The 25866-nt window shown below is 45.2% G+C and overlaps 1 protein-coding gene across 2 annotated transcripts in view; it reads right to left on the minus strand.

Annotated features, from left to right (window-relative positions):
• LOC115161922 (casein kinase I) overlaps positions 1-22841 on the minus strand; it is a 59253-nt gene extending 36412 nt beyond the window's left edge. Inside the window, exons 1-2 of one of the 2 annotated variants that reach the window (XM_029713176.1) lie at positions 22288-22841; positions 3087-3197 (exon numbers count right to left, since the gene is read on the minus strand). In XM_029713176.1, coding sequence (XP_029569036.1) covers positions 3087-3197; positions 22288-22363 — 187 coding nt within the window. In that variant the 5' untranslated portion in view covers positions 22364-22841. The remainder of the gene's footprint in view (positions 1-3086; positions 3198-22287) is intronic. The other variant, XM_029714001.1, reaches the window with a different exon arrangement.
• Between the last annotated feature and the right edge of the window lie 3025 nt (positions 22842-25866).

The raw sequence follows: 25866 nt of genomic DNA on the forward strand, positions 1-25866 counted from the left end.
AATGTCTGCAAGCTTCAAACCACTCAAGCCGACACTTGACATTGCACATGGTGATCTTAGGCTTGTATGTGGCTGCTCGGCCATGGAAACTCAATTCATGAAGCTCCTGACGAACAGTTCTTGTGCTGACGTTGCTTCCAGAGGCAGTTTGGAACTCAGCAGTGAGTGTTGCAACCGAGGACTGACGATTCTTAAGAGCTCCGTGCTTCAGAACTCTGCGGTCCTGTTCTGTGAGCTTGTGTGGCCTACCACTTTGCGGCTGAGCCGTTGATGCTCCTAGACGTTTCCACTTCACAATAACAGCACTTATAGTTAACCGGGGCAGCTGTAGCAGGGCAAAAATTTGACAAACTGACTTGTTGGAAAGGTGGCATCCTATGACGGTGCCACGTTGAAAGTCACTGAGCTGTTCAGTACGGGCCATTGTGTGCTCGTGTGCTCGATTTTCTATACCTGTCAACATGTGTGCCTGAAATAGCCAAATCCACTCATTTGAAGGGGTGTCCATTAGAGGTCGACCGATTAATCGGAATGGCCGATTAATTAGGGCCGATTTCAAGTTTTCATAACAATCGGAAATCGGTATTTTTGGACGCCGAATTTGGCCGATTTTTTAAATATATTTTTTTGACATTTATTTAACTAGGCAAGTCAGTTAAGAACACATTCTTATTTTCAATGACGGCCTAGGAACGGTGGGTTAACTGCCTTGTTTAGGGGCAGAACGACAGATTTTTACCTTGTCAGCTCGGGGATTCAATCTTACAACCTTACGGTTAACTAGTCCAACACTCTATCCACCTACTTTACATTGCACTCCATGAGGAGCCTGCCTGTTACGCGAATGCAGTAAGAAGCCAAGGTAAGTTGCTAGCTAGCATTAAACTTATCTTATAAAAAACAATCAATCATAATCACTAGTTAACTACACATGGTTGATGATATTACTAGTTTATCTAGCCTGTCCTGCGTTGCATATAATCGCTTAGGTACACGTTGCTCCAACCATAAACATCAATGCCTTTCTTAAAATCAATACACAAGTATATATTTTTAAACCTGCATATTTAGTTAATATTGCCTGCTAACATGAATTTCTTTTAACTAGGGAAAATGTGTCACTTCTCTTGCAAACAGAGTCGGGGTATATGCAGCAGTTTGGGCTGCCTGACTCGTTGCGAACTGTGAAGACTATTTTTTCCTAACAAAGACAGCCGACTTCGGCAAATGGGGATGATTTAACAAAAGCGCATTTGCGAAAAAAGCACAATCGTTGCACGACTGTACCTAACCCTAAACATCAATGTCTTTCTTAAAATCAATACACAGAAGTATATATTTTTAAACCTGCATATTTAGCTAAAAGAAATCCAGGTTAGCAGGCAATATTAACCAGGTGAAATTGTGTCATTATTCTTGCGCTCATTGCACGCAGAGTCAGGGTATATGCAACAGTTTGGGCTGCCTGGCTCGTTGCGAACTAATTTGCCAGAATTTTACGTAATTATGACATAACATTGAAGGTTGTGTAATGTAACAGGAATATTTAGACTTAGCCACCTGTTAGATAAAATACAGAACGGTTCCGTATTTCACTGAAAGAATAAACGTTTTGTTCGAGATGATAGGTCATTAATATGGTCGAATACGAGCCTTAGTTTCCGGATTTCTGTGTGTTTATTATATTATAATTAAGTCTATGATTTGATAGAGCAGTCTGACTGAGCGGTGGTAGGCACCAGCAGGCTCGTAAGCATTCATTCAAACAGCATTTTCGTGCGTTTTGCCAGCAGCTCTTTGTAATGCATTGCGCTGTTTATGACTTCCAGCCTATCAACTCCCAAGATTAGGCTGGTGTAACCCATGTGAAATGGCTAGCTAGTTAGCGGGTGCGCGCTAATAGCGTTTCAAACGTCACTCGCTCTGAGACTTGGAGTAGTTGTTTCCCTTGCTCTGCATGTGTAACGCTGCTTCGAGGGTGGCTGTTGTCGATGTGTTCCTGGTTCGAGCCCAGGTAGGAGCGAGGAGAGGGTCGGAAGCTATACTGTTACACTGGCAATACTAAAGTACCTATAAGAACATCCAATAGTCAAAGGTATATGAAATACAAATCGTATAGAGAGAAATAGTCCTATAATTCCTATAACTACAACCTAAAACTTCTTACCTGGAATATTGAAGACTCGTGTTAAAAGGAACCACCAGCTTTCATATGTTCTCATGTTCTGAGCAAGGAACTTAAACGTTAGCTTTCTTACATGGCAGATATTGCACTTTTACTTTCTTATCCAACACTTTGTTTTTGCATGATTTAAACCAAATTGAACATTTTTCATTATTTATTTGAGGCTAAATTTATTTTATTGATGTATTATGTTAAGTTAAAGTAAGGGTTAATTCAGTATTGTTGTAATTGTCATTATTACAAAAAAAAAAGAAAAATGTATTTTTTTGTATTTAATTTTAAAAAAATTTAAAAAAAATTAAAAACGGCCGATTAATCGGTATCGGCTTTTTTTGGTCCTCCAATAAATCGGTATCGGTGTTGAAAAATCATAATCGGTCGACCTCTAGTGTCCACCTACTTTGAGTAGATAAGAGCTGGTAGGATGACCACTAGGCCAGTTACAGGAGTGATCTAGATGAGAGCTGGTAGGATGACCACTAGGCCAGTTACAGGAGTGATCTAGATGAGAGCTGGTAGGATGACCACTAGGCCAGTTACAGGAGTGATCTAGATGAGAGCTGGTAGGATGACCACTAGGCCAGTTACAGGAGTGATCTAGATGAGAGCTGGTAGGATGACCACTAGGCCAGTTACAGGAGTGATCTAGATGAGAGCTGGTAGGATGACCACTAGGCCAGTTACAGGAGTGATCTAGATGAGAGCTGGTAGGATGACCACTAGGCCAGTTACAGGAGTGATCTAGATGACAGCTGGTAGGATGACCACTAGGCCAGTTACAGGAGTGATCTAGATGACAGCTGGTAGGATGACCACTAGGCCAGTTACAGGAGTGATCTAGATGAGAGCTGGTAGGATGGCCACTAGGCCAGTGGGACAGATGGATGGTGTAGTGTCGTACCTCCTCCCTGCATCATCTTGTAGATCTTGCTCTCGATGTGGAGCTGCGGGTGTTTGGTCTTCACACATTCTAGCTTGATGGCCACCTCCTCTCCTACTGAGATATCAGTACCTAGAGAGAAATACAAACAGATTTGAAATTAACACTCAGAACTGGTCAACTTTTTCATTGACTATCTTAAGAAACATTGCAGGATTCTTTAAGAAACTGGATTCGTTACCGAACAAGTCTTACACTACATCTCCGCCGCACATCACGAAATGGAAATATTCACAGACCAGATGTTGTAGCCGAATTACACGCACAGGATCATAGGGCTCACTCATACATCCACACCACAGGATCATAGGCTCACTCATACATCCACACCACAGGATCATAGGGCTCACTCATACATCCACACCACAGGATCATAGGGCTCACTCATACATCCACACCACAGGATCATAGGGCTCACTCATACATCCACACCACAGGATCATAGGGCTCACTCATACATCCACACCACAGGATCATAGGGCTCACTCATACATCCACACCACAGGATCATAGGGCTCACTCATACATCCACACCACAGGATCATAGGGCTCACTCATACATCCACACCACAGGATCATAGAGCTCACTCATACATCCACACCACAGGATCATAGGGCTCACTCATACATCCACACCACAGGATCATAGGGCTCACTCATACATCCACACCACAGGATCATAGGCTCACTCATACATCCACACCACAGGATCATAGGCTCACTCATACATCCACACCACAGGATCATAGGGCTCACTCATACATCCACACCACAGGATCATAGGGCTCACTCATACATCCACACCACAGGATCATAGGGCTCACTCATACATCCACACCACAGGATCATAGGGCTCACTCATACATCCACACCACAGGATCATAGGGCTCACTCATACATCCACACCACAGGATCATAGGCTCACTCATACATCCACACCACAGGATCACTCATACATCCACACCACAGGATCATAGGGCTGGGCGAAAAGGCCTAAAACTCATCTTGATTTTCTCAAACTTATGGGCAATTAGATAGATAGAGAGATGGAGAGATAGAGTATCAGTCAAAAGTTTGGACACACCAACACATTCAAGGGTTTATGAGAGAATGCCAAGAGTGTGCAAAGCTGTCATCAAGGCAAAGGTTGGCTACTTTGAAGAATCTAAATATATTTTGATTTGTTTAACACTTTTTTGGTTACTACATGATTCCATATGTTATTTCATAGTTGATGTCTTCAATGTAGAAAACAGTAAAAATAAAATAAACCTTGAATAAGTAGGTGTCCAAACGTTTGACTGGTACTGTATATCTCCGTTTGTTAAATGTTCTCTAAATAAGCTGTTGTACAATTAAAGGTCAAATACACGGCATTTAAAACAGTCAGCAATAATCTAATGAATTCAGGGATTGTGAAATGATACCTTGGCTGAATATATGTCTTCCACAACCATAAGATATTAACACGTTAGTATTTTAGTAGATGTTCTTATTCAGAGCAACTTACAGGAGTAATTAAGGTTAAGGGCGCTCAAAGGCATATCAACATATTGTTTTTTTACCTAGCCGGCTCTGGGATTCGAACCAGTGACCATTCGGTTAATGGACCAAAGCGCATAACCGCTAGGTTAAATAGTTCTAACTGCATTTTGTTGTTGTTGCAATAATCATAGATCTGGCTTTCAGGTCTGTCTATAAAAATGTACAGATGTAACCAGAACCATGCATAATGCACAGTCACTAATAACGTAGCAGGCATTATAGAAAATTAACACAGCTCTCAAACAATCTGTCAAGCACAAGCCCACGTGCTAGTAAGTAGACAGCTAAATACTTAGATCCAAGTTGGCTAAACTTAAAATATATCTGCTAGCTAACAAGGTAGAACAGATTGTGATGAACACACCCTTCTGTACATCTCCAGCTGTTTGAACAGCATGTTAGCCTGTCCACTTTGTTCACATGTTGGGATCAAGTGTCCTACCTGATTTATCAGAATGAGAACAAGTTGCCAATTCCTTATATAAACTGTGTTATATGCTTATTGTACATTTATAAAAACAGACAGCTAGTATAACAGTCTGGTTCAGATGCTGCTAGTGGTATTATATAACACAGACCAGACAGCCAGTATAACAGTCTGGTTCAGATGCTGCTAGTGGTATTATATAACACAGACCAGACAGCCAGTATAACAGTCTGGTTCAGATGCTGCTAGTGGTATTATATAACACAGACCAGACAGCCAGTATAACAGTCTGGTTCAGATGCTGCTAGTGGTATTATATAACACAGACCAGACAGCCAGTATAACAGTCTGGTTCAGATGCTGCTAGTGGTACCCAAATGCAGCGTGCGATACACTGAGAATTCATTTTCCAGAATCAATGTTCATTGATACTCCTGTTTCAGTAGTTACTGCTCTGCTCTCAATCTGAGGAGTTGAGACAAACAGGGTTTCATTAGAAAGGATATCTTCTCTATTACAGTAAAATAACGTCTCCATGTGTTGTGGTGTCCATATGACCCATTCTGTTGGACCAAACCTAAAATGAAAATAGTGAGGTGAAACTGCTTGTCAGAGAGGAAGAAGTGATCGCTCATCTTTGTTGTTGTGAGTGGTGGTGGGGGGGGGGGCTTGGTGGCAGGGGGATGGGCTTGGTGAGTGTGTAAATGGGAAGGTGCATACAGCACAGAAGGAGCGAATGAGACAAGACCAAAAAGATAACATGGGAACAATCGGACATAATAAAACATGATCTTTACAAACTGGAGGAAGGAATGAAGGAGATCTTTACAAACTGAAGGAAGGAAGGAAGGAGATCTTTACAAACTGAAGGAAGGAAGGAGATCTTTACAAACTGAAGGAAGGAGATCTTTACAAACTGGAGGAAGGAAGGAAGGAGATCTTTACAAACTGGAGGAAGGAAGGAAGGAGATCTTTACAAACTGGAGGAAGGAAGGAAGGAGATCTTTACAAACTAGAGGAAGGAAGGAAGGAAGGAGATCTTTACAAACTAGAGGAAGGAAGGAAGGAAGGAGATCTTTACAAACTGAAGGAAGGAATGAAGGAGATCTTTACAAACTGGAGGAAGGAAGGAAGGAGATCTTTACAAACTGAAGGAAGGAAGGAGATCTTTACAAACTGAAGGAAGGAGATCTTTACAAACTGGAGGAAGGAAGGAAGGAGATCTTTACAAACTGGAGGAAGGAAGGAAGGAGATCTTTACAAACTGGAGGAAGGAAGGAAGGAGATCTTTACAAACTAGAGGAAGGAAGGAAGGAGATCTTTACAAACTAGAGGAAGGAAGGAAGGAGATCTTTACAAACTGAAGGAAGGAAGGAATGAAGGAGATCTTTACAAACTGGAGGAAGGAAGGAAGGAGATCTTTACAAACTGAAGGAAGGAAGGAAGGAGATCTTTACAAACTGGAGGAAGGAAGGAGATCTTTAAACTGAAGGAAGGAAGTAGATCTTTAAACTGAAGGAAGGAAGCAGATCTTTAAACTGAAGGAAGGAAGGAGATTTTTAAACTGAAGGAAGGAAGGAGATCTTTAAACTGAAGGAAGGAGATCTTTAAACTGAAGGAAGGAAATTGTCACCTAGAGTGACATCTCATCAGTGAATCTTACAAGCGAGCAGGATATCTTGCTGAGTCGGAGGGAGAGAGTGAATGAGAGAGATTTGGATCTATCTGCTAGCTAACAAGGCAGAACAGATTGTGATGAACACACCCTTCTGTACATCTCCAGCTGTTTGAACAGCATGTTAGCCTGTCCACTTTGTTCACATGTTGGAATCAAGAGGGCTACCTGATTTATCAGAATGACAACAAGTTGAAAATTCCTTGTATAATTGTTTTTATAAAACACAGACTAAACAACTAGTATAACTGTCTTTATTTGACTAAAATGCTGCTGGCGATATGTGATACTGTAATGCACGTGAAACAAATTGGGCATTCATTTTCCAGAATCAATGTTCATTGATACTCCTGTTGCAGTAGCGTCTGCTCTGCTCTCAATCTGAGGAGTTGAGACATAAACAGGGTATGGTTTGAAAGGTTAACTTCTCTATTACAGTACAATAATGTCTCAATGTGGTATCCACCACTTGTCAGAGAGGAAGGAGTGATCTCTCATTATTGGTTGTTGTGAGTGACAGGGGGAGGGGCTTGGTAGCAGGGGCTTGGGGTGTGTATGTAAACTATAGAGGAAGAGGAGAAGCAAGAGGTTTCACTCGGCAAAATCTGTCGAAAAATAAGCCCAATGCGTTTCTATGCACTTATTTTGGACCTAAGCTTGTCGCCTGCCTTTCGGACAACGACTCCCATTGTTAGGGTGGAGACATGAGCATCTCGTCACATTATCCAGATCTCTGGTGTAAATGGGAAGGTGCACAGCAGAGAAGGAGCGAACGAGACCAAGAAGACATGAGAACAAGCGGACATAAACACTCATAAAAAACAAAAATGTTTGATTCTGCAATACAGGTAATGGGAATATCACGCAAAAACAGTCATTTGAATTAATTTGATATATCGCCCAGCCCGACAGCATCATCACATTATAATCCACTTCATTAGAAAACAAATGCCTCGATCAGCTTTACTCATCAGTAAATGTATGAGCAGCCCAAGCCATCCCAGTGTCAATCAAACACGGCCCTACAGAGACACATCCTGTCCATGATTAAACCATCTCAGTTCCTGCTGAAAACACATCCTGTCTGTGATTAAACCATCTCAGTTCCTGCTGAAAACACATCCTGTCTGTGATTAAACCATCTCAGTTCCTGCTGAAAACACATCCTGTCCGTGATTAAACCATCTCAGTTCCTGCTTAAAACACATCCTGTCCATGATTAAACCATCTCAGTTCCTGCTGACAACACATCCTGTCCGTGATTGGCTGTCTGAGTCATGAGCACCAACTCTACCACCTACTCTCTTTTACAGTCTCTCCATCCCTCCCTTTCACTGTCTTTCTTTCCCCCCCTTTCCCTAGTCTCTCTATAACTCTGTGCCTCCTCCTCACCCTCCCCCCATCTTCTGGCATGGCTGTAGGAGAGTGGGATCCCTCAGTATTCATCGTCACCAACTTGTTACGACAGCATTCCCTAAATAACCAACGGTGCAAAACAATAACACTGCTTCTCAGCACTCATCCTTCCTACTGTTCATGGACAGATGGGTGACAACACCATCTCTCAAGCATCCAACAAAAATCTCTGTTCTCGACCCATTCATCAACAACATCCGTGGGTCTGGTTCAATAAGCACCAAACTAAAGCTAAAGGTCAGAAATGGAGAGAGACTATCTAAGCAGCTATACAGTGGTGTGTCCTAATGAACGTAACCCTGGTGTAACCCTGGTGTAACCCCCACACCAAGATCAATATAAGGATGGGGGAGGGAGGGGGTATTTAAATCCCCCTGGAGGTCCCTTCCACCTCCCCCTGGTCCAATCCCACTCGGAGGTCCCCTCCCCCTGGTCCAATCCCACTCGAGGTCCCCTCCCCCTGGTCCAATCCCACTCGAGGTCCCCTCCCCCTGGTCCAATCCCACTCGAGGTCCCCTCCCCCTGGTCCAATCCCACTCGAGGTCCCCTTCCTCAACCCTGGTCCAATCCCACTCGAGGTCCCCTTCCTCAACCCTGGTCCAATCCCACTGGAGGACATGCACGAATACTGTGGTTGGCCAAGACTCACTTGTGTCAATAATTCAGATGATTTTCCTGATTCAATTATAAACAGAGGGCTTCACTTCTCCCATCATATTACAGGGGGCTGTTTCTTCATACTAAACAGAAGTTGAATGAACTGGAAAAGAGTGTCTTCTAATTGACACAAATATTGATGTAAAAGTGCATCAGCATTATAGGGAAATCAATCCTTTGTACTTTTCTGAACACAAGTGCAGAGAGAGGCCCAGCTCCAAAACAAGTTGTGTTATCTCAGGGACAGGTCAGCATCCTCCTGGTACGGCCTGTGTAATGTTATGGACAGGTCAGCATCCTCCTGGTACGGCCTGTGTAATGTTATGGACAGGTCAGCATCCTCCTGGTACGGCCTGTGTAATGTTATGGTCAGGATCCTCCTGGTACGGCCTGTGTAATGTTATGGTCAGGATCCTCCTGGTACGGCCTGTGTAATGTTATGGACAGGATCCTCCTGGTACGGCCTGTGTAATGTTATGGTCAGGTCAGCATCCTCCTGGTACGGCCTGTGTAATGTTATGGACAGGATCCTCCTGGTACGGCCTGTGTAATGTTATGGACAGGATCCTCCTGGTACGGCCTGTGTAATGTTATGGACAGGATCCTCCTGGTACGACCTGTGTAATGTTATGGACAGGATCCTCCTGGTACGGCCTGTGTAAATGGGACTAGTTCCTCTGTTAGAGGTGTAACAAACTCTATACAGGTTATGTAACTAACCAAAACTTTCACTTCCCTCCCTTCACCTCGCTACTGCATTTACAGCTGTGTGTGTGTGTGTCGTGTGTCCCCCACAGAGAGATGTGTAGTGTGTCTAAATGGCGTTGTATAGAGCCAGAGTCACTAGCTCACTGCCCATCATCGATTCCTATGTGTGTGTAACCCTTAAATCACTCCCCATCCAGTAAATAAACATGATTGATTAGCAAGACTGCTAGTATCGACATGATGGGTTAATGGTCAATGTGGGTTAGTTAGTAACCCTGCTAGTATCGACATGACGGGTTAATGGTCAATGTGGGTTAGTTAGTAACCCTGCTAGTATAGACATGACGGGTTAATGGTCAATGTGGGTTAGTTAGTAACCCTGCTAGTATAGACATGACGGGTTAATGGTCAATGTGGGTTAGTTAGTAACCCTGCTAGTATAGACATGAAGGGTTAATGGTCAATGTGGGTTAGTTAGTAACCCTGATAGTATAGTTGTCAATGTGATCCCTCAGTCTTTTTGCACGCATTCAGTTACGAGAAAATATTGAAGCAAAATGCCGTTAAATCTGTAGAACTCACCAACGGGAGGAACCAGTGATTCCCATTCTATGCAGACATAAATTTGAATAATTTGTATTGAAGGAACCAGTGATTCCCATTCCAGGCTGCCATATTTAGAATCGTTTGTATTGAAGGAACCAGTGATTCCCATTCCAGGCTGCCATATTTAGAATCGTTTGTATTGAAGGAACCAGTGATTCCCATTCCAGGCTGCCATATTTAGAATCGTTTGTATTGAAGGAACCAGTGATTCCCATTCCAGGCTGCCATATTTAGAATCGTTTGTATTGAAGGAACCAGTGATTCCCATTCCAGGCTGCCATATTTAGAATCGTTTGTATTGAAGGAACCAGTGATTCCCATTCCAGGCTGCCATATTTAGAATCGTTTGTATTGAAGGAACCAGTGATTCCCATTCCAGGCAGCCATATTTAGAATCGTTTGTATTGAAGGAACCAGTGATTCCCATTCCAGGCTGCCATATTTAGAATCGTTTGTATTGAAGGAACCAGTGATTCCCATTCCAGGCTGCCATATTTAGAATCGTTTGTATTGAAGGAACCAGTGATTCCCATTCCAGGCTGCCATATTTAGAATCGTTTGTATTGAAGGAACCAGTGATTCCCATTCCAGGCTGCCATATTTAGAATCGTTTGTATTGAAGGAACCAGTGATTCCCATTCCAGGCAGCCATATTTAGAATCGTTTGTATTGAGGGGCCTGAATAGACTGATTGAAACATGTACAACTCAACAATGACAAACTATTCCCACTACATAACATAGACCTACTAAAATGTACCCTACATTAACCACTACCCCCTTCATAACACACACACAGTGGGAGGGCTGCAGGGGTTTGTGGGTATCCATCATGGTGTCTCAACGCTCCATTGGACATATCACCAGCCCATTTCCATCTAAATGGAGCTTCTCTATTGTTCAGGGGAGGGACAGAACACAGACACGACACAGACACGACAGACACACCACTGAATAGCTTGTCACATTCTGCTGCACTCAGGCTATGCTCACACACACACACATGCTCTGAAGCTACGCATGTGCACAAAACTATAAACACACACAGACAACACTGCCTTCAGCATCGCTATCAAAAAGGAAAGGACTCTCTCTCAGTTCACAGCATATTAGCATAATGGTTGTGACGGTGTAAGTCTAGACGTTCAGATCTCCTCTATTAACATCAGGCGAGGCTAGCTAGGTTCACGCTCTGGCTGCAGAGCAACAGGCCTCTCTCCCTCGCCTCAGAAACACGCCTGGACAACAAACTCAATGACCGCTGGCCTGCTCTTTTCAGATCCAGAGCATTCAGTCTATGTAGTGTGTATATTTGAACAGGCCAACTAGCAAGTTTAGGTTGGGAAACACAGAAAGGTGCAACAGCATATAACACCAATCACACAAACATGTTGTTCTGCTTCAAGGCTCCAACTCATCAACATCAAAAGACCTGGTCTCTCTCTTTCTCTCTCTCTCTATAAACACAATGCCTGGAAATAAACTACACAGATTTCACTCTGTCTACACAAACAGGCCTGCCCTGTGGCCAACCACGCTTGTGAAACACAGAAACATGCAACAACAGAACAAGAACACCTCTCCTTTAGCTCCAACTCATGATGAAAAAAGGCTAAGAGGTTAGACACGCTCTCGCTATAAACACAAAACAGTCAGGGTGTGGGTTATCTTGGCTAGGGATTCTGTAGGCATGAAGAGGACGTGAGACACCGTTTTAGGGGAGCCAGTCAGGGTGTGGGTTATCTTGGCTAGGGATTCTGTAGGCATGAAGAGGATGTGAGACACCGTTTTAGGGGAGCCAGTCAGGGTGTGGGTTATCTTGGCTAGGGATTCTGTAGGCATGAAGAGGATGTGAGACACCGTTTTAGGGGAGCCAGTCAGGGTGTGGGTTATCTTGGCTAGGGATTCTGTAGGCATGAAGAGGATGTGAGACACCGTTTTAGGGGAGCCAGTCAGGGTGTGGATTACCTTAACAGGAATGTGATACGTCTTGACACATTGAGCAGGGAACGCTCCCCTTCTACTCCTACCCATACCGCAGGAGTGTGTGTGTAGACATGCTCAGACATCCCTTAAGGAATCAAACCAGGAACTAGTTACAACCTGACCTACTGAAGCAATAAGGCCCGAGGAGGTGTGGTATGTGGCCAATATACCACGGCTAAGGGCTGTTCTCAGGCTCGACGCGGCAATATACCACAACCCCCCTGAGGTGCTTTATAGCTATTATAAACTGGTTACCAACCGAATTAACAGTACAAATAAATGGCTTCCTGCTGTGGTGGTGGTGTGTAATATAATGGGTTCCTGCTGTGGTGGTGGTGGTGTGTAATATAATGGGTTCCTGTGGTGGTGGTGGTGTGTAATATAATGGGTTCCTGCTGTGGTGGTGGTGGTGGTGGTGGTGTAATATAATGGGTTGCTGCTGTGGTGGTGGTGGTGGTGGTGTGTAATATAATGGGTTCCTGTGGTGGTGGTGTGTAATATAATGGGTTCCTGTGGTGGTGGTGGTGTGTAATATAATGGGTTCCTGCTGTGGTGGTGGTGGTGGTGGTGGTGTAATATAATGGGTTCCTGCTGTGGTGGTGGTGGTGTAATATAATGGGTTCCTGCTGTGGTGGTGGTGTGTAATATAATGGGTTCCTGCTGTGGTGGTGGTGTAATATGATGGGTTCCTGCTGTGGTGGTGTGTAATATGATGGGTTCCTGCTGTGGTGGTGTGTAATATGATGGGTTCCTGCTGTGGTGGTGGTGTGTAATATGATGGGTTCCTGCTGTGGTGGTGGTGTGTAATATAATGGGTTCCTGCTGTGGTGGTGGTGGTGTGTAATATAATGGGTTCCTGCTGTGGTGGTGGTGGTGTGTAATATAATGGGTTCCTGTGGTGGTGGTGGTGTGTAATATAATGGGTTCCTGTGGTGGTGGTGGTGTAATATAATGGGTTCCTGCTGTGGTGGTGGTGGTGTAATATAATGGGTTCCTGCTGTGGTGGTGGTGTGTAATATAATGGGTTCCTGCTGTGGTGGTGGTGGTGTGTAATATGATGGGTTCCTGCTGTGGTGGTGGTGGTGTGTAATATAATGGGTTCCTGCTGTGGTGGTGGTGGTGTGTAATATAATGGGTTCCTGCTGTGGTGGTGGTGGTGGTGTAATATAATGGGTTCCTGCTGTGGTGGTGGTGGTGGTGGTGTAATATAATGGGTTCCTGCTGTGGTGGTGGTGGTGTGTAATATAATGGGTTCCTGTGGTGGTGGTGGTGTAATATAATGGGTTCCTGCTGTGGTGGTGGTGTGTAATATAATGGGTTCCTGCTGTGGTGGTGGTGGTGTGTAATATAATGGGTTCCTGCTGTGGTGGTGGTGTGTAATATAATGGGTTCCTGCTGTGGTGGTGGTGGTGGTGGTGGTGTAATATAATGGGTTCCTGCTGTGGTGGTGGTGGTGGTGTAATATGATGGGTTCCTGCTGTGGTGGTGTGTAATATGATGGGTTCCTGCTGTGGTGGTGGTGGTGGTGGTGTGTAATATAATGGGTTCCTGCTGTGGTGGTGGTGTGTAATATAATGGGTTCCTGCTGTGGTGGTGGTGGTGTGTAATATAATGGGTTCCTGCTGTGGTGGTGGTGGTGGTGTGTAATATAATGGGTTCCTGCTGTGGTGGTGGTGTGTAATATAATGGGCTCCTGCTGTGGTGGTGGTGTGTAATATAATGGGTTCCTGCTGTGGTGGTGGTGGTGTGTAATATAATGGGTTCCTGCTGTGGTGGTGGTGGTGTGTAATATAATGGGTTCCTGCTGTGGTGGTGGTGGTGTGTAATATAATGGGTTCCTGCTGTGGTGGTGGTGGTGGTGGTGTAATATGATGGAGAGGAGGGAAGAGGAGAGCTGGAAAGAGAGGACAGAGAAGGACAGAGGAGGAGATGGAGTGTGTTGAGGGTAACTGAAGCTGGTATGACAGTTTGCCATTTGTTTCACTGTGTGAAATGGACAGGAGTGTTACACCAATTGACTGGCTAACAAAACCCCTCTTATTTCTCAACACTGAGTTGCTTATTTCAAGAAGTGTAGAAAGTAGAGCTTTCTTCAGCCAGCCAGATCCACAGTCTCTCCACTCCTCTCTCCCTTCCTCCCTTTCCTCTCTCTTCATAGTCTGGAGGCAGCTGGCCCTTATTTATCCCCCAACCCCCCTAGACTCTTCCCTGTCCCCGCTTATCTCTCACTGTTCTGAGCCTCAGTCGGGGTGAGGGCTGGGGGGGGGGGGGGGGGGCAGAGGGGCTGGATATACTATGTGCAATCATGTCATCCATGCGTAGAGGAACACAGAGATCCACAGGGCTGGGTGGTAATCAGAGCCTATAGCATGTCATGTTACGCTATCAGTGAGGAGAGGGAGGGGAACTCCAAAGTCAGTCTGGTAAAAAAACACCACGTGTCCAAACATTGAACACTTTGTACACAAACACACTAAAACTGCATCAATGTTTTGTAAATATTGGCCACTGCTCAAAGTAAAAAAACGACTTAACTTCTATGGGCCACGTGGGACGCTAGCGTCTGTATGCACCAACACAGATCCCAGACCTGGTGTAAAACCTTGGAGCATAGCTATGTACCAACACAGATCCCAGACCTGGTGTAAAACCTTGGAGCATAGCTATGTACCAACACAGATCCCAGACCTGGTGTAAAACCTTGGAGCATAGCTATGTACCAACACAGATCCCAGACCTGGTGTAAAACCTTGGAGCATAGCTATGTACCAACACAGATCCCAGACCTGGTGTAAAACCTTGGAGCATAGCTATGAACCAACACAGATCCCAGACCTGGTGTAAAACCTTGGAGCATAGCTATGTACCAACACAGATCCCAGACCTGGTGTAAAACCTTGGAGCATAGCTATGTACCAACACAGATCCCAGACCTGGTGTAAAACCTTGGAGCATAGCTATGTACCAACACAGATCCCAGACCTGGTGTAAAACCTTGGAGACCAGAACTCGAGTGCAAAACACCCACCAGACTCAATGCTTGCACACAAACACATTCCCAACTCTCAAAGTAGGGACACAACAGGTCAGCTTCCCCGGGTGTGAAGAGCTCGGACAACTTTATATAAGTCCTTTAAGTAGATGAACACACCGTTTAATCACTGTGTAGATTTACAGACTAGGAGTTGGAGCGATGCCAGGTAATGTTGCAACAGCGTTTTAAAGATCTCTAAACAACACATGATGTTAGTAGTGGAGAGACTGGGGGGAGAGAGAGAGAGAGAGATGGATGACTGTTAGAATTTCTGTCAGGAGTTTGTAAACACTGGTGTTCCAGCTGAGTTCTCTGCTCTCTATTGGTTGGTTGGTGTCCCAGCTGAGTTCTCTGCTCTCTATTGGTTGGTTGGTGTTCCAGCTGAGTTCTCTGCTCTCTATTGGTTGGTTGGTGTTCCAGCTGAGTTCTCTGCTCTCTATTGGTTGGTTGGTGTTCCAGCTGAGTTCTCTGCTCTCTATTGGTTGGTTGGTGTTCCAGCTGAGTTCTCTGCTCTCTATTGGTTGGTTGGTGTTCCAGCTGAGTTCTCTGCTCTCTATTGGTTGGTTGGTGTTCCAGCTGAGTTCTCTGCTCTCTATTGGTTGGTTGGTGTTCCAGCTGAGTTCTCTGCTCTCTATTGGTTGGTTGGTGTTCCAGCTGAGTTCTCTGCTCTCTATTGGTTGGTTGGTGTCCCAGCTGAGTTCTCTGCTCTCTATTGGTTGGTTGGTGTTCCAGCTGAGTTCTCTGCTCTCTATTGGTTGGTTGGTGTTCCAGCTGAGTTCTCTGCTCTCTATTGGTTGGTTGGTGTTCCAGCTGAGTTCTCTGCTCTCTATTGGTTGGTTGGTGTCCCAGCTGAGTTCTCTGCTCTCTATTGGTTGGTTGGTGTTCCAGCTGAGTTCTCTGCTCTCTATTGGTTGGTTGGTGTTCCAGCTGAGTTCTCTGCTCTCTATTGGTTGGTTGGTGTTCCAGCTGAGTTCTCTGCTCTCTATTGGTTGGTTGGTGTCCCAGCTGAGTTCTCTGCTCTCTATTGGTTGGTTGGTGTTCCAGCTGAGTTCTCTGCTCTCTATTGGTTGGTTGGTGTTCCAGCTGAGTTCTCTGCTCTCTATTGGTTGGTTGGTGTTCCAGCTGAGTTCTCTGCTCTCTATTGGTTGGTTGGTGTCCCAGCTGAGTTCTCTGCTCTCTATTGGTTGGTTGGTGTCCCAGCTGAGTTCTCTGCCCTCTATTGGTTGGTTGGTGTCCCAGCTGAGTTCTCTGCTCTCTATTGGTTGGTGTTCCAGCTGAGTTCTCTGCTCTCTATTGGCTGGTTGGTGTTCAGCTGAGTTGATTGGTTGCCACTAGCCAAACACATGCAGATAGACTGGGCTCTACAGCCAACACTAGGGCTGGGACAACATCCTGACACAGACAAATATTACATCAGCCATTTTCACGTAAACCTGTCACAAAACCAACAGCTCCAAGTCTTATTCATGACTCAGACCACTTATTCTTGTTTCTCAGGAGAAAGGTGATATACATTGTTTTTTATAATACTTTTTACATAACCTAAAACAGATAGATGATCAATGCCTTTATTTTATTTAACCTTTATTTAACTAGGCAAATCAGTTAAGAACAAATTGTTATTTACAATGACGGCCTACACCGGTCAAACCCAGACGACGCTGGGCCAATTGTGCGCCGCCCTATGGGACTCCAAATCACGGCCGGATGTGATGCAGCCTGGATTTGAACCAGGTACTGCAGTGATGCCTCTTGCACTGAGATGCAGTGTCTTAGACAGCTGTGCCACTCGGGGAGGCTATACCAAAAGGCCAGCCAGCCCATACCAAATAATACAAACTGCTTGTCAATAAGCAGCCTAGTTGGCCCTAATTCACTGGCTGGTTTTAGCCAGCCCTCATCTAATCCAGTTACAATCTGGTTCAGTGATACAGCTTCCACCTAGTGTAAGCCAATGGGATCATCACGGGGAACATGCGCTCTAGTTTGTCTTAATCCAGTTCCTGGACAGTGCTTGGGCTTCCCACAACCCATACAGAGAGGACTCAAAATAATATCAAATGCATTTTTTTGGGGGGTTGACCAGTATAGTACATTTCTGCACAGCTGCAATGTTGGGTGCACCCTCTTCCCTATATAGTGCACTACTTTTGACCAGAGCCATTAAAAGTAGTGCACTAAATAGGGAATAGGGTGTCCTTTGGGATGCAACCGTTGAGAAAGTTTCACCCTGTTGAACCCTGTTCTCCAATCACAGGCCAAACACTGACCTCATCCTCACGTCTCGTTGCCCATGACAACACACACACACACACACACACACACACACACACACACACACACGGTCTTTACAGGACCAGGAACACAGAACAGAACACAGCACGCTACCGAGACCCTTAAGAGATTCCAGCTGTGTTCAAAACCATGATTACCGCAACACACACACAGTCAGAGACATACACACTCACCGTGACACACACACACACACACACACACACACACACACACACACACAGGGGATAGAACATGATTACACCATTGTATGAAGTGAACCAGAGTGAGCAGCCCTCCATCCATCTACACATGAAAGCAAACAGCTACAGGGGTTGTAGGAGAGAAAACAAGCATTGAACAGGATACTTATTAGCTTAGTCCCAAATGGCACCCTTTCCCCTAAACAGTGCACTGCCTATGACCATACAGGGGGCCATTTGGGACTCAGCCAATGGCGATGGAGCAGGTAGTTGTGTCTGAACAGGGCATTAAGAGCAGCTGGCTGTAACAATAACTCTCTGGCTCCAAGGACATCTCTGTTCTGCCCTTCTCTGTGTCTGCAAATGGCACCCTATTCCCTATGTAGGCCCTGGTCAATAGTAGTGCACTACATAGGGAATAGGGGGGCCATTTGGGACGCACCTGTTACATCATTACATCTCACAACAGGGGCTTTGGTGGAGTGGTCTGTTACAACATGCCAGACACAAAGAGATGCACACACAGTTCACACACAGTTTGCACAGGGAAAAGGAACGTTGTCTGAATTAGGTAAGGGCCAGGTCTTCCATTCTGACCCCAACTAAAGGGTCAACTAGTTAAGGAAGAGTAAAACTATTATTTGATTTCTTTCTTTCAAGTTGAGAATTGAGAACGTCAGAACTCGGGTGAAGGTTGAGAACGCCAGAAGTCGGGTGAAGGCTGAGAACGTCCGAACTCGGGTGAAGGTTGAGAACGTCAGAACTCGGGTGAAGGCTGAGAACGCCAGAACTCGGGTGAAGGTTGAGAACGCCAGAACTCGGGTGAAGGTTGAGAACGTCAGAACTCGGGTGAAGGTTGAGAACGCCAGAACTCGGGTGAAGGCTGAGAACGTCCGAACTCGGGTGAAGGTTGAGAACGTCAGAACTCGGGTGAAGGCTGAGAACGTCAGAACTCGGGTGAAGGCTGAGAACGTCAGAACTCGGGTCAAGCGTTCTGAATCTAGTTGGAAGATTCCTGGAAGCTGATGATGGAATAAGGCAATTTTGGGGAAATTAAGTGAATTTTACAACGCTACACAAGAAGGAGTGAAATTCAGACTTCCACCAAGAAAACATCTGTCAGCAACACATTGTAAGCAGCATCTGGGCCGACTTCTCCACACGTACAGCTGTTGCTGTGAGAGCAGCTAATCTACCAACAGGGCAGTACTGTACAAACATGCAATAAAGAGATGGCTCACGTCACCACAGGTTGTACATCACTTCTGTGTGTGTGAGCTGCCAGCCTGCCTACGCCCTTATTAAAGACCAGGGGTGTTTCTCTAGAGTGGATTCCTCTCATCAATGTGAGACAGGCCAAGTCCCAAATGTAACTATGTTCCCTACATACTGCACTACTTTTGAACAGGGCCCATAGAGCTGTGGTCAAAGGTAGTGGACAATATATGGAATAGTGTGAAATGTGGATTTGGGAAGCACCCTGTGTCAGGACACAGTGACTGACACCCACACACCAGTGTTATCACTGTTCTGCGTCGCTCTGCAACAGCGCACATTACGGCTGTATTATCTAACTAGGTAATGGTGGTAACCTACACAAGACACCAGCAGTCCTGACAGACACACTGGAGACAACAGTCAGAGTCTCCAGCAGAACAACACAACCTGGGTCTTGTTCAGTTGGCACGAAGGACGAAGCGTTAGAAAATTAGGCGAAACTTGGAGGTTCTATCTGTAGCTGTCCAATAACAAATGCTTGCTTTGTGCCCTAACGATCAAATCAAATCACATTTATTTATATAGCCCTTCTTACATCAGCTGATATCTCAAAGTGCTGTACAGAAACCCAGCCTAAAACCCCAAACAGCAAGCAATGCAGGTGTAGAAGCACGGTGGCTAGGAAAAACTCCCTAGAAAGGCCAAAACCTAGGAAGAAACCTAGAGAGGAACCAGGCTATGAGGGGTGGCCAGTCCTCTTCTGGCTGTGCCGGGTGGAGATTATAACAGCACATGGCCTAGATGTTCAAATGTTCATAAATGAACAGCATGGTCAAATAATAATAATCATAGTAGTTTTCGAGGGTGCAACAAGTCAGTAACACAGTAACACAACCCCAAACCTGAACACAGAGGACAGCCACTCTGAGACTGTTCTTTTTTTTTTTACCCCTTTTTCTACCCAATTTCATGGTATCCAATTGGTAGTTACAGTCTTGTCCCATCGCTGCAACTTACGTACGGACTCAGGAGAGGCGAAGGTCGAGAGCCATGCGTCCTCCGAAACACAACCCAACCAAGCCGCACTGCTTCTTGACACAATGCCCACTTAACCCAGAAGCACCAATGTGTCGGAGGAAACACTGTACACCTGGCGACCGTGTCAGCGTGCACTGCGTCCAGCCAGCCACAGGAGTCGCTAGTGCGCGATGGGACAAGGACATCCCTGCCGGCCAAACCCTCCCCTAACCCAGACAACGCTGGGCCAATTGTACGCCGCCCCATGGGTCTCCCGGTCGCGGCCGGCTGCGACAGAGCCTGGACTCGAATCAGGATCTCTAGTGGCACAGCTAGTACTGTGATGCAGTGTCTTAGACCACCGCACCACTCGAGAGGCCAGACACTGTTCTGTTCTGACTCCAACCTGAACACAGAGGGAAAGCATTAGTAGACAACTCAAACAGCAGCAAGTCTAGTTTGTCTCAAAGACAGTGGTGGTCTGTATATATTCACAGCCAGCCCAACACCCCACCAGAGACAGAGGACCACACCAGACAAAGACCTCCAGCATACACTAGTCTATGACAACACCAGGACAATAGAGTCCCTGCTCCTCCAACACTGGTTCCAGGACAATAGAGTCCCTGCTCCTCCAACACTGGTTCCAGGACAATAGAGCCCCTGCTCCTCCAACACTGGTTCCAGGACAATAGGGGGCAAGGTCGGCTGTCAATCATAACAAACTACAGACAGATTTCAAACCCCTTTCAGACCCCGAGCCGCCTACACGGCTGGCTGACCCCGAGCCGCCTACACGGCTGGCTGACCCCGAGCCGCCTACACGGCTGGCTGACCCCTAGCCTCCTACACGGCTGGCTGACCCCTAGCCTCCTACACGGCTGGCTGACCCCTAGCCTCCTACACGGCTGGCTGACCCCTAGCCTCCTACACTGCTGGCTGACCCCTAGCCTCCTACACTGCTGGCTGACCCCTAGCCTCCTACACTGCTGGCTGACCCCTAGCCTCCTACACTGCTGGCTGACCCCTAGCCTCCTACACATTAGTGCTTCATGTAGCCTGGGGCAGAAAGAATTGGATAGGCCCTGAAGCCTGTCAGTGGGCAAGGTGGTGGAGTCATTAATATATAGCTAATTATCCAGTCCTTTCAGCGCAACAAGATGTGGCTAGGAGGTGTATTCAGTAGTGCACACCGTTGCAAAAGAAAATGTTTATTATTGAACAATAATGTTGTCCTTTTTAATCTAGTTTGGCTTGTGGTGTTGTTAAAACCAGAGTAACAAGTGATCCAACTAGGTCTAGCCCAGTTGTTGTTTGCAAGTAAAACAAATATGAGGTAAGTGAGGGTATGAGCCCTCATCACAACCTACCCTGATGGAAGTTGGACACACACAGACACACACACACACAGGCCTGCATCAGTTTCTGTGTCACAAACATGACCTTGCTGTATCTCACCCCCAATGAATCAGCTGAAGCTGAATGAAGGAAAATAATCAATGAAAAACAGACAAAATACCATCCATCATGTTATCTAGGTTAGGCCACAGACAGTTTGTAATGCCTAACAAGTTGATAAGTCATGATCAAATAACATGCATGGACCCCTATGCACCCGGTTCTGAGGCCAGCTTGATCTCAGCTGAGAGCCTAAAAGGGATGAGCAGCAGCACTTTCATCCAGACACTACATACAAACCACCAGAACATGTCATAACATGTCCAATCTGACCACTAGTTGCTACTACAGTCAATAGGGATTGGAGTAGATAGCTAGTACAACAACACTCCAGTGAAAATAGTGTTCCACGCACTTCCATCGCGTTAACGTTTTCAAGAGGGACTGATAACAACTGAAATGCATTACACAGTTATATTATAATAAACGGTGGTGAACATGTACAATATGTCAAGTCAGCCATTGCATCTGGCAGATCGTGAGTTAACAGTCAAATTGGACATTTAGAGACACTATATTCAGCTTTGGTACTTAGCTTATTGTTACAGACAGACCGCTTCCTGGTTGACTTCTGCACAACCAAACGTATGTCTGTAGCTTGACAAAAGGTCGACAACAATGGACTTAAAACCTTTCCAGCTGGTTTAGCTAGTGTTTATGATCACCCAAGGAAGGTGGTTATATCACCAACAAGAACAATGGACGTGTGTAGTATCTCACAGATATACTCTGACAAATAAATCTGCGCATTTAAGTGATAGCTACATTCAAACGGGACAATTTGTTCTAACGTTAGCTAGAATCAGCTGGCTAAAACGAAAACTCAACAGCTGACGTTGAAGAGTTAGCCAGCTAGCAAATGTCATGTATGCTTTCTATAAAAAAGCTAAAATAAAAGATGAGAAAATAAATACTATTAACTGTTTTATATTAGAAACTTACCCAAATAAATATCTCCAAACGATCCACTTCCAATTTTTCTGCCCAGTCTGTATCGGTTTCCCACTCTCAATTCCATGATTGAGAATGTATAGCTAGCAAGCTAGCTCAAAATCCACAAAAAATGTTTCAGGCAAAAGTCCAAGAAAGTTTCAGTCCAAATATTTTTTTAAAGATAAAATAATTTCCAGAAACGGTTTATTTTTCTCTCTCTTCTTTCTGCTTCCCGTAGTCTCTATCTATCCGGATATAGTAACACTGTCCCTAGCTACAATCCAACAAACTCTCTTTCACCTCTAGTTTTAAAACAATCCTAATGTCATAAAACCATAATACTGGGTTTGTTTTGAAGGTTAACATGTGTAGTTTATGCTCTTGCTATTTTCGATATCATCCCGACTTGCTTTTCCGAAGATGAAGATGGATTTTGAAGACGTTGCCCTTGTAATTTGCTATGTTCTTTCACCACTGTCTCTGCGTCTGTCTTTTTCCATAATATGCGACTTCTCGCCGTTCAGCAATCTGTCGTACGTCGGTGTCGTCACTTCCCTTAGCAACGGCTGGCCATGGCAAATATCTGGCATGGGGGAGGGGAGCTGGGGCTGGGAAGGGCTTGCCTTGACACAATAACAACAAAAACCAGGGTTGAATCAATTTCCTTTGTCCAGCATGTCATGTATCTAACTGTCATGTTCACAGTGTGTTTGTTGCTTTTAATAACCTCTACAACAAGCTTTTATGTTGAGAGGAAATTATTGCACAGTATATTGAGACACACATCAATCTACAGTTATTTTTATTTATTTAATTAATTTACATTGTGTAATAGTAGGCCTACATAAGAAATAAGATAAATATATAATTTAAAACACAAAATCTCAATCTCACCTCTTTGTAAACATTAAAAAGGACATATTGATCAATCAGGGAGTCTGGGTGTGTCTTTAGGCATGGCATGACAAGGAAACGGAGAGATGGCCTGTAAAACCAGGTGAAACCGGATTCCCTGTGTGTGTGTAACCCTAATGGAACCCTATCCTAGTCTAAATAGTGCACTACTTTAGGTCAAAAGTAATGTACTATATAGAATGTGGTGTCATTTGGGACGCACACTGTGTGTAACCCCCAGCCTGTGTATCTGGTTAAAACAGGAAAGGCATAAACCACTACAGCATCACTTGAATAACAACATCCTGTCAGCCTGTTCCACACAGCAACACTTCCTGGTTCAAGAGAAGTTTTACAAAATAAGAAACACACAAAAAAATGTTACAAAGGAAAAACAAATTGGTCTCACACTCACTGTCATTTAGGCTACACGTCATTTAGGCTACACGCCATCCAAGATGGCGTAGCAGTCAGACGTCTTTGTCTTTGTCCGGTCGTGTCCCTTGTATATATCTTTTTACATCTTTTTCTTCGCATATCTTTTTAAAATATTTTCCTAAACCTCAACTTCTAAACACTCTCCTGCAACCCGCCTCACCCAATGTGGCGTGGATCTGTGTTTTTTCTAAAGTATTTCTGTTTACTTCGGATCTGGAATCCCTCAACTGAAGCTAGCCAGCTAACTACCAGCTATCAGTCAACAAACCATTGCTAGCGGTCATCAGCTAACCTTCAGCTCGGAAAGCTCTCGCCAGTTCGACCAACGTGACTCAAACCAGAGCATAACGGACCTATTATTATTTTTATTTTTTCCCCATATCCCCGGATTCCTACCACAAACTCTGAACATTTTCATCTGGATTTTCGCAACTAGCTAACCGCAATCCCGGGTGATTACTCCTGGCTAGCGTTTCCATCCCGGAGCAAGCACCAATTAGCCTGAAGCTAGCCCGGCCAGGGCTCCTGTGCTATCACCGAAGCCCACTCCTGGGCTACAATATCCGGACCCCTTCTACTGCCGGTACAGGGCATGGAACCCCGCCGATCCTCTACAACTGGAATACCGACATAATCTGCCCGAGGATTCCAACAGGCCCCTCAGGCGCGACATCCACTGAAGGCCCATTCTGCTAACCGCGGCCTACTAGCTACTAGAGCTACTTGGAACCCTACTAATCCACGAATGGTCTATCGACGTCACCGCACGAAGAGGCAAAAACAGACATACCCCCATCGCGACATCCCCCAAAGGCTAACTTGCTAGCCCCGGTCTATTAACTGCTAGCTTGTTTCCCCGGTCTGGTAACTGCTAGCTTGCCTTCCCCGGACTGCTAACTGCTAGCCCCGGTCTGCCAACTGCTTGCTAATCCGGTCTGCTAACTGCTAACTTGCCAGCCCCGGTCTGCTAACTGCTAGCTTGTTTAGCCCCGGCCTACTAACTGTTAGCTTGTTAGCATCGGCCTGCTAACTGTCTGAATCGCCGTGTCCCCAGTCAGCCCAACCACTCACTGGACCCATATGTTCACTTGGGTACGCATGCCTCTCTCTAATATCAATATGCCTCGTCCATTACTGTCTGGTTAGTGATTACTGTCTTATTTCACTGTAGAGCCTCTAGCCCGGCTCAATATGCCTTAACCAACCATGTTGTTCCACGTCCTACAAATGCGATGACATCATATGGTTTAAACGTCTCTAGAGACTATATCTCATTACTCAATGCCTAGGTTTACCACCAATGTACTCACATCCTACCTTACCTTTGTCTGTACACTATACCTTGAATCTATGCTATCGTGCCCAGAAACCTGCTCCTTTTACTCTCTGTTCCGAACGTGCTAGACGGCAAGTTCGTATAGCCTTTAGCCGTACCCTTGTCCTACCTCTCCTCTGTTCCTCTGGTGATGTGGAGGTTAATCCAGGTCCTGCAGTGCCTAGCTCCACTCCCACTCTCCAGGTGCTCTCATTTGTTGACTTCTGTAACCGTAAAAGCCTTGGTTTCATGCATGTTAACATTAGAAGCCTACTCCCTAAGTTTGTTTTACTCACTGCTTTAGCACACTCTGCCAACCCAGATGTCTTAGCCGTGTCTAAATCCTGGCTTTGGAAAACCACCAAAAACCCTGAAATCTCCATCGCTAACTATAACATTTTCCGCCAAGATAGAACTGCCAAAGGGGGCGGTGTTGCAATCTACTGCAAAGATAGCCTGCAGAGTTCTGTATTACTATCCAAGTCTGTACCCAAATAATTCAAGCTTCTACTTCTAAAAATGCACCTTTCCAGAAACAGGTCTCTCACTGTTGCTGCTTGCTATAGACCTCCCTCTGCCCCCAGCTGTGCCCTCAATACCATATGTGAATTGATTGCCCCATCTATCTTCTGAGCTCGTGCTACTAGGTGACCTAAACTGGCACATGCTTAATAACACCCCGGTCATCCTACAATCTAAGCTTGATGCCCTCAATCTCATACAAATTAACAATGAACCTACCAGGTACAACCCCAAATCCGTAAACACGGGCACCCTCATAGATGTCATTCTAACTAACTCGCCCTCCAAATACACCTCTGCTGTTTTCAATCTCAGCGATCACTGCCTCATTGTCTGCATCCGTAATGGGCCTGCGACCAAACGACCACCCCTCATCACTGTCAAACGCTCCCTAAAACACTTCAGCGAGCAGGTCTTTC

The sequence above is a fragment of the Salmo trutta genome, chromosome 1 (assembly GCF_901001165.1).
Source record: "Salmo trutta chromosome 1, fSalTru1.1, whole genome shotgun sequence".
Lineage (NCBI taxonomy): Eukaryota > Metazoa > Chordata > Actinopteri > Salmoniformes > Salmonidae > Salmo > Salmo trutta.